The 14,015-nt window shown below is 37.2% G+C and overlaps 2 protein-coding genes across 2 annotated transcripts; one reads left to right on the plus strand and one right to left on the minus strand.

Moving 5' to 3' along the window:
- The first annotated feature begins 2,128 nt into the window (after nt 1-2,128).
- On the plus strand, nt 2,129-3,082 carry LOC110302329 (olfactory receptor 6K3-like). The gene has a single exon (XM_021173184.2). It carries the CDS (start codon nt 2,132-2,134, stop codon nt 3,080-3,082), a length of 951 nt encoding a protein of 316 aa, XP_021028843.2. The 5' UTR covers nt 2,129-2,131.
- Nucleotides 3,083-10,501: 7,419 nt separating this feature from the next.
- Or6k6 (olfactory receptor family 6 subfamily K member 6) lies at nt 10,502-11,458 on the minus strand. Its single transcript, XM_021170898.2, has one exon. The coding sequence runs from the start codon at nt 11,456-11,458 to the stop codon at nt 10,502-10,504; it is 957 nt and encodes a 318-aa protein (XP_021026557.1).
- Between the last annotated feature and the right edge of the window lie 2,557 nt (nt 11,459-14,015).

Below are 14,015 nucleotides of genomic sequence, written 5' to 3' on the forward strand. Positions count from 1 at the left end.
GATTATAACTTACTACTTGAGATTCTGGTGGTCCATCTGCCCCAGGAAATAGAGCAGTCCATTGGTTTAATTCTCCCTTTTTTCTTCTCCCATGCTTCGATTTTGTGATTGTGAAGTGTGCTATTGAGAGAGTAATTTGACTCCTTGCACAGTTGCACATGTACTATGTCATGACATACCAGTAAAGAGTACCAGATCATAAATGCAAAAGATGCAGATATTCAAATTCTGTTCAGAATAGCCCATGTATTCACATTATTTTTTCTTAAGCTGAGAAGGAAGCTTTGGAGTCTTTTTATTATTCCTCACACTTGCAAGTATTTTTTGGTAATTGGTTTATGTGTTTTAACATACCCACATGTATGCATGTAAAATTTGCCTCATTATCTAAGTGATTGAATTGAACCAAGACATATTTAAAGCTAGTGCATCCAGATAACAGTATAAAGCAAGAACTAATTATAGCATGGATTATTTTATCTATGAGAATCAATTTTTAGTGAAAAGTTTTCATGAAGAAACACCAAAGGAGATTTTGTGCTTTGTATCTATTTTAATTATACATTTAATGTTTTACAGGATCCCTAGAAAGCATACACAACCCTTGGTTCTTGCTTGCCAGGATAACTTTTCTTTGTGAGTGATACTTGTTCTGTGGTTTCAAGAGTGTATGTATTATATCTAAAGCCAGTTTCTAGATGGCCTATTGTTTTCAGTAGCTTTCTCTTTATCCAGGCCCAGTCTTCAGATCCCTCAGTATCAAGTAGTTGAGTTTAACAAACACACAGCTTACACTTCTGTCATGCAAAAATATTTTAGTAAATAGTCATAAAAATACCATCAAACCTGTTGTTAGCAGGTAACTATTCACCAGCTTTAGGTTTATAGAATGAATGGAATTTTTGGAAAGACAATGTCACAAAACTCTCACAGATAAAAAAAGGTGAATCTCCCTTCCCGGAAAATAGCAGAGAACTGACTGAGTCATGGTCATGATGGATGTGCGGTTAAGGAGCTGTTTGGTCCCTTCATATTCTTTTTCCTGTAAAGCAAAGGTCCAGGTGTATTCATATTCAATTATCAGATCTTGATCAACTTGTATAACATCAAAAGTTATTTTCCATACATGGCTGATTCTTCACAGCAAACATTTATGTTCACTTCCTTGCAAGCACAGCCTTTTTGCTTGTCGAAGCTAGGAGTGGGTTGAGCTATTGACATCCATAGGTTGTTAAATGCACAGTTAGCCAAGTAACTTCCCCAGTAAATAATTGTGTGACCAAAATTGTCAATAGTGTTAAATATGATAAATTCTGTGGCATGCTGATTAATGATCCCTTTATTGTAAGGATACAGGTGAGAATATATGAATCCATGCCTAAACTTGTCTCTGGATATGGACTGTTGATTAAAGCCTTTGAGATATTACTCAATTATGCTTACCATCCATCATCTGGGTCATATTATTGAAACTATTAAAAATACTTGTTTGGAGTACAGACTAACCTACTTTATACACAGATGTGACTATAAACTGTGGCATTTCACATAAGTTTTACCCAGTATATTTGACTTCGTGTTTTTACTGAGAAGTTAACAAAAAGATGAAATTATGGAAAAATACCTGCCCTACAGTCTTTAAAATGTTCACTTTAAAATGCTTTCCTGTTGAACCACAATTGTATATTTTAATAACATTCATTTTCTGTCCTCAATGTTCATTCCCAAAAGGTGTATTTAAAAGTTATGATATTCCTAGGAAAATTAATATCACAATGATAGTCTCTGTATATCATTTTTATGTAAAATAACTTTCCTTATAGTGAAAGGCGGTTTCTAAATTATTACCCAATAATAAAAGTTGCCAAATTATAATTCAGTAGTATATATAAATTTATATTTCTAAATAGTCAGGTATTTTTTTAAAAAAACACATTAGTAGAATACAAAATTTCCAGACTAAAATTGTGCAAATATGAGAGTACTATATTATAATTTTCCAAACAACTCTCTATATACTATTTAATTGGATTAATATTGAGAATGTTTAGATGGCTAATTTTTCTCTTTGTCCCTTTACTTGAGTTCTGCTTTACTTATTCCTTGAAGCAGCCAATAAGCTTCTGAAAATATGGATAAGAAGAATCAGACGAAGGTGACAGAGTTTTATTTTTCTGATTTCCCTCAGTTTGAAGATGGTGGCCTTTTGCTCTTCATCCTTCTGCTCTGTGTCTACATGTTCATTGTTGTTGGGAACGATATGATCTTCTTGGCTGTGCAGCTGGATGTCCATCTGCACAATCCCATGTACAGTTTCATCAGCATCTTCTCCTTCCTGGAGATTTGCTACACCACAGTGACCATTCCCCAAATGCTCTACAACTTGGTCAGCAAAGAGAAAACCATCTCCTTCATTGGCTGCCTAATGCAGATGTATTTTTTCCATTCCTTTGGAGTCACAGAAGGCTTGGTCCTCACAATAATGGCCGTTGACAGGTATGTTGCCATCTGTAACCCACTTCGCTATGCAATCATTATAACTCCAAAGCTCTGCACACAGCTTTCCACAGGCTCTTTCACCCTTGGCTTCCTCATGCTCCTCCCAGAGATTGTGTGGATGTCTACTCTGCCCTTCTGTGGCCCCAATCAGATTCACCAGCTCTTCTGTGACTTAGAACCTGTGCTCCTCTTGGCATGTACAGACACATCTATGATTCTGGTTGAAGATGTCATCCATGCTATCTCCATCCTGAGCTGTGTCTCTATCATCAGCCTTTCCTATTTAAGGATCATCACCGTGGTCCTGAAGATTCCATCTGGTGAGAGCCGTCAGAAGGCATTCTCCACATGCACGGCCCACATCACCATTTTTGTGCTGTTTTTTGGCAGTGTGTCTCTTATGTACCTGCGCTTCTCTGTCAACTTCCAACCACTACTGGAGAAGATCATTGCACTAATGTTTGCTGTCCTTGCCCCATTTTTCAATCCTATAATCTATAGCCTGAGAAACAAGGATATGAAAAAAGCCATTAAGAAAATGTTCTGTTCTCAGAAAGTTCGCCGCCTCTGGGAGCTGATGTGAGTTTACAAGTGCCTATTAATAGATACCACACACTCTGAGTATGTTTAAAAAGTAAATGATTCATTTCCAGAATTACTATGTAAGGTTCATTTTCATGTTCTTTGTTTTATTGCTTTTCAGTTTTTATCACAAGCATGATTTATTCTGAGAGAAGAAGCCATATTCTTCCATGCACTACTAAGATTATTGATGGAACATTCTTATTTCAATATCACAAACAGTGCAGTACCACCTTTCCCAAGTCGATCAAGGATCATAGTCTAAGAAATTTTAAAATTAATTATCAGCACATCTAAAGGCTTCCTTAGTATCATCATCTACTCTATATTTAAAATTGATTGCTACTTATACAGTCATTTATAAAATGTTAAGCAAATCCACCTAATTAAGATGATTTGGGCTTGGGAAAGGAGCATAATTCCCTGATGTTTTTCTGGAGACATTTGCCATACTATCTATAGTTGGACAGTAATAAAATGCCATGGTTTTATGGTACTTAGTGACCAACTTGAGTTTTTGTTATTATCATCTCTTTTGTGGGACTTCATACTGTTTTCTGGATTTCATAGCAATCCTATATAGAGCTCTTAAAATTTATAGATTTAGTATACTGCCTTGAGACTAAAAGTCATAATCATAAACCATTAACAGTGACAGTTCATATTTTAAAAGATTGTTACTGTCAATGGCTCTGTGGTTGAGTCCATGGTTCTTTTGCAGAGGGCCTGAGTTTGGTTCTCAGCTTCCATCAGACACCATAAAATCCAGATTACACCTTTCAATGGCTAGGAGTTAGACAGACTCTTTATAAGCATACAGATAGGGGAAGGGGCACAGATAGGTAACAAAGATGGCAAATGAAATGTCTGACTTCTTTCTGACCTGATAAAAAGGACTGGTTGCTTGAGGCTGAGGCCTCCTGCTGCCAATAGAGCATCTCTGCCAGAGAACACGGACAGGGAAATATTTACTCAAAACTATGTGTCTATCAGTCTCCTAGTTTTGTTCAAATTGTTCAAACTTTGACTGGAGGAAGAAGACACCTCACACCTCCTCATAAAGCATAAAACAGCATTCCTAGAGAAGAGACAGGCTTTGTTTCCAGATTTTCACTCTTTGTAGGGGATATTTATTTCTGTGTACCTTGCTGTGTGCAGTGTGTGTGTGTGTGTGTGTTCACATTTAATCAAAGTATATTTCATCATTGTCCCTACATTGTGTTTCTGATATATAACTGCTCTTACCTGCTGTCTTGCAAACTTTCTCCTTTCCTTTAACGTACTGACTGGCAGAGAAAATGATCTCAATACAGACCCCTAAAATGTAACATTACAGGAACACCCTCCTCTGGCCTCCTCAAGCATTCATACACATGCAACACACACACACTCAAAAGTAAATATGATATAATACTAGTAGTATTAAAATGTTTAACATTTTTGTCATGCTCTGTTACAATTCTGTCCCATCATCATAAGCACTGCCTTTATTCTCACTATTTCCAGCTATAGCTTGATCCTCCATTCTCTTCCCTAGAACATATAAACTTTCCCATCCCAAATTTTATACATTTGGCTACCCTGGTTCAAAATTCTCTGCTTTCTTCCTACAAAAAAAAAAAAAAAAAAAAACTCCAGGAATTTGGGGAGAAAGGAATTGGAGAGAAGCTGTGGGAAGGGATGACTGGGAGGAAAGGACAGACTGATAACAGGATGTAAAGTGAATAAATAAATAAATAAATGGAAAAAATACAGTAAAATCTCCAGAAAATGATTTTTTTCCTGGCTCCTATGGGAAGAAAAACAGAACTGGTAAGTTACCAGTCCATCTTAGAAGAGCAAGGATCCATCTAATAGTCTGGAAAGGCTCTTCACAACAAAAATTTCAGTAGTATTAGTTTGAATTTTGATTTGGTTTTGTAAACAAAGTATCAAAATGGCATTTTGTTATACCAATACAGAGGCTAAATATGTTTTAAATTCTTATCTTTATAGTCCCAAATAAGTTTGGCTAGCGTTCTTCATCAAAGAAGTTTCTTTTTGCAGCAGATGAAGGATCTTGTAGGGAAGAGAAGGCAGAATGATTGTAAGAATCCAAGAAGAAAAGTGTTTTCTAGATATGACAGTGAAGCTGCATCCATGAAGTCTCATCAGTAATGTGTTTTAAATAAGATACAGCAATGGGGATGTGGGAAATCTCACAGGTCCTTGCCCCAAGATAAAGAGCTCTAATCAGTTAGTTGAGAGAGAGAGAGAGAGAGAGAGAGAGAGAGAGAGAGAGAGAGAGAGAGAGAGAGAGAGTTGTTTTCATGGATGACAACCTCGGTAGGTTACTCAATCCCAAAAGTTCAACCATAAAGACATATACATAAAAGCAACATCAAATTGACTATTAGGTTGTGTCTCTGTGTGAGTGTGTGTAAAACAATAATAATTATTGTAAATATCATATCGATGTATAAAATTCTAAAAAAAAAAAAGTTGAATGAAAAAGAATGAAAAGTTCTGAGAAATCACCAGGTTGATTTCCAGAGTGGTTGTATGCATTTGTAATCCCACCAACAATGGAGGTGTGTTCCCCTGGCTTCACATCCTCGCCAGCATGTGCTGTCAATTGACATTTTGATCTTAGCCACTGTGAGTGGCAAACGATTAATATCAGGGTCATTTTGATTTGCATTTCCCTGATGACTAAGGAGGTTGAGCATTTCTTTAAGTACTTCTTGGCCATTAGAGATTGCTTTGTTGAGAATTCACCTTTTAGCTCTGCACCCCATTTGGGGAGTTGGGGAGATGTTTTTTGGGGGATACTAACTTCTTGACTTCTTTATGTATTTTGTATATTAGCCCTCTGTCAGATGTAGGTATAGTGAAGATCTTTTCTCAATCTGTATGCTGCCATTTTGTCCGGTTGACAGTGTCCTTTGCCTTACAGAAGCTTTGCAGTTTCATGAGGTCCCATTTATCAATTTTTGATCTTAGAACCTGAGCCATTGGTGTTCTGTTCCATAAATTGTCTCCTGAATAAAAACATCCAAGACTATTTCCCACTTTCTTTTATGTTAGATTAAATGTATCCAGTTTTATGTTGAGAATCTTCATCTACTTGGACATGAGTTTTGTGCAGGGTGATAAACATGGATCTATTTACATTCTTCTACACAGAGACATTGTTAGACCAGCATCATTTTTTGAAAATGGTTTTTCTTTTTTTTCACTGTGTAGTTTTGCCATCTCTGTTAAAAATCAAGTGTCCATAGTTATGTGGGTTTATTTCTGGGTCTTAGATCAGACTCCATTAATCAACCTGTCTGTTTCTGTGCCAATACCATATACAGTTTTTATCACTATTGTTTTGCAGTTCTGCTTGTGGTCACAGATGGTGATTTCTCCAGAAGAGCCTACATGGGCTGGGCCAAGGCTGCCAGCACAATGTAGCAGATGTACAGCTCTGTCTCCATTTGAGTCCCCTAACAACTGATTCTGGGATGTCCCCAAAGCTGTTGCCTGACTGTGAAATCTCTTCCCCAACAGGGCTGCCCTTGTCTGGCTTCAGTGGGAGATGATGCACCAATCCCTGCAGATACTTGATGTATCATGGTAGAGAAATACTGGGGGGGTGGGGGGGGGATGAGGTGGGGGGAGGGCACTATTTCAGAGGAGAAAGGAAAGGAAGGTGGGGAGTGACCATGAGGTAGGGAACAGGAGGTGGCAGTGATTGGGGTGTGAAAAACTAATTAAATAAAGCCAACAAAGGGAAATGTGAGTAGTTTTAAAAATAAACAATCATTAGCTGCAGATTGTCAAGTAGATTAATTGCTGCACATACTATGGAACACAGAAGCAGAAGTAAGGCTAACTCTCATTTTAAAGTGAGCCCCAGAAAGTGATCCCACCCAATTCCAGGCAACTCAGCTCCCTTCATATCACCTCGTGCTTGAAAAACCTAGGTTTTTTTTTTTTTTTCTACATTCAGATGAACTCTTTGACACCTCTAGGGAAAATCTTTGAATGGAGTAAACTGTGGATACATTTCTTTGATAATACATTTAAATTAATTTTAAAGAAACATTGATACATTCAGGATCTTAGATTTTATTGAATCTTTGAATTTATTCATTATCTAAAAATCATATAACATAAATCTAAAAATCTTAGTATCCTATTTATAAATTTATCAATTTTAATAATTGTATTTAAAAGGTGATTTTTTAATCTTAACATTTAAATCTCCCTTTAAAATGCATTTAAATGGGACTTGAATTATTTTGATTTAAGAGCCTCAACTTCATGATTCAATAAAACCATTAAAGTTCATAAATAACCATTATAGTATAAAAATTTATAAATATGGTCAATCCCAAATCTTTTCCTGTATTTAATGTGATTAATGAGGCAAAATACATCTTAATATGATCAGTCTAATAAATAGTATGGAATTTCTGACTATAAAATTCATGTCAACTTTACTCAATAACATGTCTAAATAAGTTCCTCAATTGCAGATAAACTATTAGAATTACATGGAAGATTTGATATTTTAATAAATCACAGTATGTTAAATAATAAAATAAAATACTAAATATACTTGAGCTTTTCTTCTAAAACATAAATCACAGGTTTTGATTTCAACTAACACTTTTGTACTTAGTTCTAAGGCTCTATGGCAATTAAAATATGATAACACACCACATAAATGTCATATGAGTCATCTTATACTAATAAAACAAATATTTACTGGAACAATATACTGCTATAATATGTAAGAAAATAAGGATACACCTGACAAAAAAAAATCTTGTCCTTAAAACCTGCCAGTTGAGAAAGAGGAGATTTTTTTTAAAGTATAAAACTAAGCAAAATTTAGAACGTTATGCCTTACATGACTATGTGTTCTGTGGGAAACAGAAAAGGAAATGTACAAATTTATCTCGAGTGAGTAGGGGATTCCTTAGTTTAAGATTGGTCAAGTTAAAACCCATGGAAAATGCTAAGGATGAGCAAAGCTTTGATGGACAGTGGATGGCTCCATAGATTTAAAGAGAAAATACTCAGGCATCATGAAAGCCAGAACCAGATTCTCCTGTGTCTGAAATGGAGAGTGTGAGATGGATGGGTCTAAGGAAAATTAGAGTTGGGAAGTGAAGAGAGGGGAGGGACGTATATCACAGGGCTTTGAGGGTCTTTGTGAGAGTTAGACATTTGTAATTTACTTTGGGAGAGTTAGACATTGTAAGTGGAGTATGGAGGAACTAGGGCGGAGTTTGGAGCAGATATGGAGTGCTGTCTGGCCTGAATCATTCTTCCCTCTGTAGAGCCAACAGTCCAGGGTGGCACAGCTGAAACCTCTAATTGATACAGAGATCTTCTAGTAATTGTGGTGAGACATGATGTTGTTAAGTGTATGAAGGTAATTTCTGTGGTGTAGTAATTTCAAAAATAAACAACTCTTTTGTGAAGTTTTACTGCCAATCAAGCAGAAAATCAAGGTAACATTAAAAAAAGTGGGAATATAGAGGAAGCTGGAGGGAGAACACAAGGAATGGATATGATCACATTACACAGTATACATCTATTCTCAGGATAAAGAACTAAGGTTTAAGAACTGAATGGGACTCTATTAATTATGGTTTCAATAAAGATAAATTTCAATCATAATATAAAAACATTGTACATTCAGTGTTGAGTGATAAAAAGCATTTTATAAAATTTATTTACTTGTTTTATGTAGTAATTTCATCTTTTCTCCTAATTCTATTTAACTAGGGGGCATTTTTAATTTTTTTTTGAATACTGAATATCAAATCTGGGACCTTAAATGCTTAAGAAAAATGCTCTGTAATCAAGCAATGTTCCAAATCTCAAAATCCATCTTTAAATTGATTTTACCATTATGTAATTCATCTTTACCTGAATTTGTAAACAAAATTAAATTTGATCTCTAACTCTGATTAACTTTCTCCTAAAATGTGTTCCTATATTTGTTTAGATTTACTTATTTATTTATTTATTTATTCATTTTATGTTTTTGAGCACACTGTCACTGTCTTCAGACACACTATAAGAGAGTATCAGACCCCATTACAGCTGGTTGTGTGCCACCATATGCTTGCTGGCAATTGAACTCAGGACCTCTGGGAGAGCAATCATTGCTCATAACAGCTGAGCCTTTCTCCAGCCCATGTGTTTCGACTTTTAACTTTTGAAAAATCTATGGTTTCTAGCCTTTTATCTTAAAGTATTTCCATTGTATTCTATGGAATAATTTAAATGCAATGAGGGTGATACACACAGCTTAACTGTGATGCTCACAAGGTACACTAATTTTGAAACATTTTCATAATAAGATTCAAAACGACTAACAGAGGTAGGGGCAAATGAAGAGTTGTCTGATGAAGTGGATTGAAAACTGAAGACTTAGAAAGAATCAGACAGGAAAGCGTGCTAAGAAGAATCATTCCTCATTTGTCCTTTAGTTGGTAAACAGCTTAATGAGCCACAAGAACCAGGTGCAGACAAGTCCAGAAGGGACAAAGGAAGTATCATACGGTAAAAGGCATGCAGAAACCATGGAATTTCCTATGTTAGGCCATAAACTCCTGAACTCAATCCAATATGCACATGAAAGCATTGAATAGATTGAAGCATGGAATTAAATTCTCAGAATATTGCTCTTGACGTTGCAGAACAGAAGGTAGAAAAATGCAAGAGACAGACAGTGAGGAGGAGTGAAATATGATCTGTGAAATAATGATCTTCTGAATATGTCCTGCTATTGAACCCATGGACTCATAGTAGGTATGTTTATGTGCAGAAGACGCAATGGAAAGCAAGTCAGCCAAAGTGCAAACATGTCCACCTTATTCCTCTGAAACCTTTTGAGCCTGAAATTCTATGACACATCATGCAGTAGCCAGTACCTTTTTTTTTTCTGAGCTGAGTGTGTAGTTAATTAAATTAAATAAGCCAGAAGTAGAGAAAGGTTGATTTTTCTGTCAGGAACCAGTACTTGAGCAATGATGAATGACAGAGGAATCTAGAGCTATAAAGGCAAGAAGGATGTGAACATTAACAATTTTCAGAACTATTTTATGTGGTATGCATCTTTTACTCTAATCGCTGGCCTCATCAACACAAGTACTCACAAAAGAGAAGGGAAGGAACCATACTAGTATAGTATGAGGCATATGTCAATTTGTGCTTAAAGCTGGAGAATCCACACTTACTGCTTCACTTGTCAAGAGTCTGGTAGTTGTTATGTAAACAAGTGGCCACCAGTGACCTAGAGGCACATTCCATCGTTCTTGTTAACAGCAGAAGAAAAAGCATCTGTGACAATGGAAAGAGTACCATCAGGAGCACAAAAAACAACAGTGAGATTCCAAACTTCAAGAAGGGCTTTAATATCAGGAATTGAGATCTATTTCTGAGCCCGAACATCTCTCTTCTGATGAAAAAGCCTCCCAATAGCATCTTTCATTTCCTTGTTTCTTAGACTATAAATAATGGGGTTGAGAAATGGAGCAAGGATAACGAAAGTGACAGCAATTACTGTGTCCCAGAAGACTGAATATGTAGCTGAGAATCTCAAATACATGACAGCCACGCTGCCAAAAAACAGCAAGAAAACAGCAAGGTGGGCTGCACAAGTGGAGAAAGCCTTGTGCCTCCCTTCTGCTGAGGGCATCCCCAAAATTACCACGATGATCCGGATATAGGACAGGGCAATTACAAGGAAAGAGGCCAGGATCTCTACTGCATGGATGGCATCCACAATGACCACCAGCGATGTATCGGTACAGGCCAAACTGAGCACAGGGGTGAAATCACAGAAGATCTGATGGATCTTGTTGGAGCCACAGAAAGGCAAAGTCGCAATCCATGCAATCTCAGGGAGTACCAGAAGGAAGCCACAGAAGCAGGAGCCAGCTGTTAGTTGAATACAAAGTTTGGAAGTCATGATGGTAGGGTAACGGAGAGGATAGCAGATAGCTATGTACCTGTCAATGGACATTGCTGTCAGGACACAGCCTTCTGTGATACCCAACGAGTGGAAAAAGTACATCTGCATGAGGCAGCCACCTAGGGAGATGGTCTTCTTCTCACTGACTAGGCTGGAAAGCATCTTGGGAATGGTAGTCGTGGTATACCAGATCTCCAGGAAAGACAACACACTGATGAAGAAATACATGGGTGTGTGCAGAGCCATGTCCAGCTGGACAGCGACAAAGATCACTAGGTTCCCTGATATAATGAATGCATAGACAAGAATCAATAGAATGAAAAACAAGAGGCCACCTTCATACAGAGGTGGGAACACGGAGAAGAGGAACTCAATCACCATAGTTTGATTCTGGCTGGCCACCAATTGGGTCATCTGTGAAGGTAAGAAAAGATATAAGGGACTTCCTGGAATTTCAGTATTGCTTACATGCAGATTCCTTTCTATGTTCAATTACTTATGTTGAAAACTGGATAATCACTGAAGGAGCTAGAGAAAGTACCCAAGGAGCTGAAAGGATTTGAAGCCTCATAGGAGGAACATCAATATGAACTAACCAGTACCCACAGAGCTCCTTGGACCTAAACCACCAATCAAAGAAAACATATGGTGGAACTTGTGGCCTTAGCTGTATATGTAGGAGAGGCTGGCATAGTCGGTCATCTATGGGAGGAGAGGCCCTAGGTCCTGTAAAGGTTCTATGCCCCAGTATAGGGGAATGCCAGGGCCAGAAATGGGAGTGGGCGGGTTGGGGAGCAGGGGGAGGGGGCATGGTATAGGGGAGGAGGCTTTTGGAGGGGAAACTAGGAAAGGGAATAACATTTGAAGTGTAAATATCTAATAAAAAAATTGTACAGAAAACTAGATCCTAAAGAAATCAGCTACCGCTGTTTCCAAACTATATAATTCCATGCCAGAAGCATTTATAACATCATGTAATCTCTGAGTGACCTTTCTCTCACTGTCATAGATTTATGTGAAGAAAAATAAATGACTCAGAAGTTTAGGCTCAGAAAACATTTTCTGAAAATTTATCCATTTTTAGAGTTAACCTCAACCCCTGTGTGATTAGCCTTAAACCTTTCACTTTGATTTTAAAATATTTCTGTTTCCTGTTTTTCGGGGGGGGGGGAATAAAGTAAAACACAAAGTAAGTATCAGGAACACTTGTGACAATAATTTTCTTTGTAAAGTTTTTATTTTTCCCTCTACTAATACTGCCTCTGAGGCTGGCTGACTATCACTTTCTGGATTTCTGATTAGTTTGCTTTGCACTGGGACATCTGTTCTTCATCAGATGGTAATTGTGCAGACTTAACCCTCACCTTCTCTACTTTCTCTGTAACTTTCCCTTTTCCCTCTTCAGGTTACTATGACAATTGCTCAAATTACGAGACTCTCCAGAGTTAACTTGTACCTATTTAGCCGCCAGCTCTGGTCAGGCTTACAGTTACTCCTCAACACTGCCCATCCTTCTGCTACAAAGGCTGTGTTAAGAAACAAAAGAAAAACATCATTCTCGGTTGTAATAATCACATGGTTTTAAAGATAGCCATCTTAGGGGATGGGGAAGTTGCTAAAAATGACCTGTAGCAACACTACACTAGCACCTACTTGTTGAGATAACAGACAATCACATTTCTTGCAATGCTAATAAGAATTAGTGAAGGCTAAATCCACACTCTCTCACCTTGGCCATCTCAAGATTTCATTCCCTGCTATCCAGACTTCTAAGGAATCATTCTGGAGATGAGTATCCCTGACTGTGACCTTTGCCTCTCAGTTTCTTTTCAAAACATTCAAGGCAAAACTCAGAACGCTCTGCCTCACATTCACTGTCATCACTAATGCAGTTCTAAACCAACTTTGGAACGCAGTATTCTGAAAATCAGTATTTCAGCAAAAATAAGATCACATTCTTTTATTTTTAATTTTGGCAATTTCATATCTTTTATTTCCTGGATCTACTTTTGATGAAATGTTAGGTGTCGGTGTCCCCATGGTCATGGAAATCTCTGTGATTTCCACTGCCAGAGCAAATATTCTCTTTTTTTGACTGTACTTCCATTGATACCTTTTTGACATTAGTGCATATTTGTTGCATTTTAATATTCACATTTCAGCATTATCTCCCTCAAGTAGGATAAAACATCATTAAGAAGACTAACAGGAAAAATAAAATATCGCTAATTAATTTTTATGCAACCAACTCTAGTTAAACAGATTTGCTCTACATGTATTATATAATGTACTTCTACCTGTGCTAAATTAATGTTACACAAAAGAGAAAATGAGAACAAATGAGAAATAACTTTCAAATTAAAATAGCAAGGACTTAAAACAGTAATTTAAAAGTAAGGTTTGTTTGTCCTAGAAGTCTATGGCCTTCTTTTTTTAAATCCTTCTATTTATATTTACAACTATCCTGGGTTTATGGGGACAGATAGGGTGTAGCTCCTCCAGGTGGTCAAAGTAGACACAAAAAATGCATTGCAGATTAGTAAAACTAGTTCCCAGTAGATGTTTCTGGTTTTCCATGCCAAGCTTTGAGGGAGGAAGAAAAGAGAGACAGCTTCGAAATGGAATAAACTGTGATTCTCAGCTGTGGAGCAGAGGGGAGCATGCAAAGTGGACTCGTGAAGACTGGAGGTACCGTGACTAAATTATTTATATATCTGTCCTGATTGTATGTAATTTCTCATCTGCAGCATGGTGCACTGCAAAGCAGGACAGCACAGAGTGGGTAAGTAAGTTCAGTGATAAGTGTCATCTCAGAGAAGCCCAACAATACGACTCCTTTGTTGCCCTAAGTCGGGACTTTCTCTCACCAGTAAGCTGTCCTATTATTCACCATTCATCTATTGTTCAGCTGACATACAAGATTGTCTGATAACTCCCAAAGGCTCCAGAACTATATGAAACAAAAATCATG

This window comes from Mus caroli, unplaced genomic scaffold (assembly GCF_978045245.1).
Source record: "Mus caroli unplaced genomic scaffold, Mus_caroli_1 scaffold_1, whole genome shotgun sequence".
NCBI classification, from domain to species: domain Eukaryota; kingdom Metazoa; phylum Chordata; class Mammalia; order Rodentia; family Muridae; genus Mus; species Mus caroli.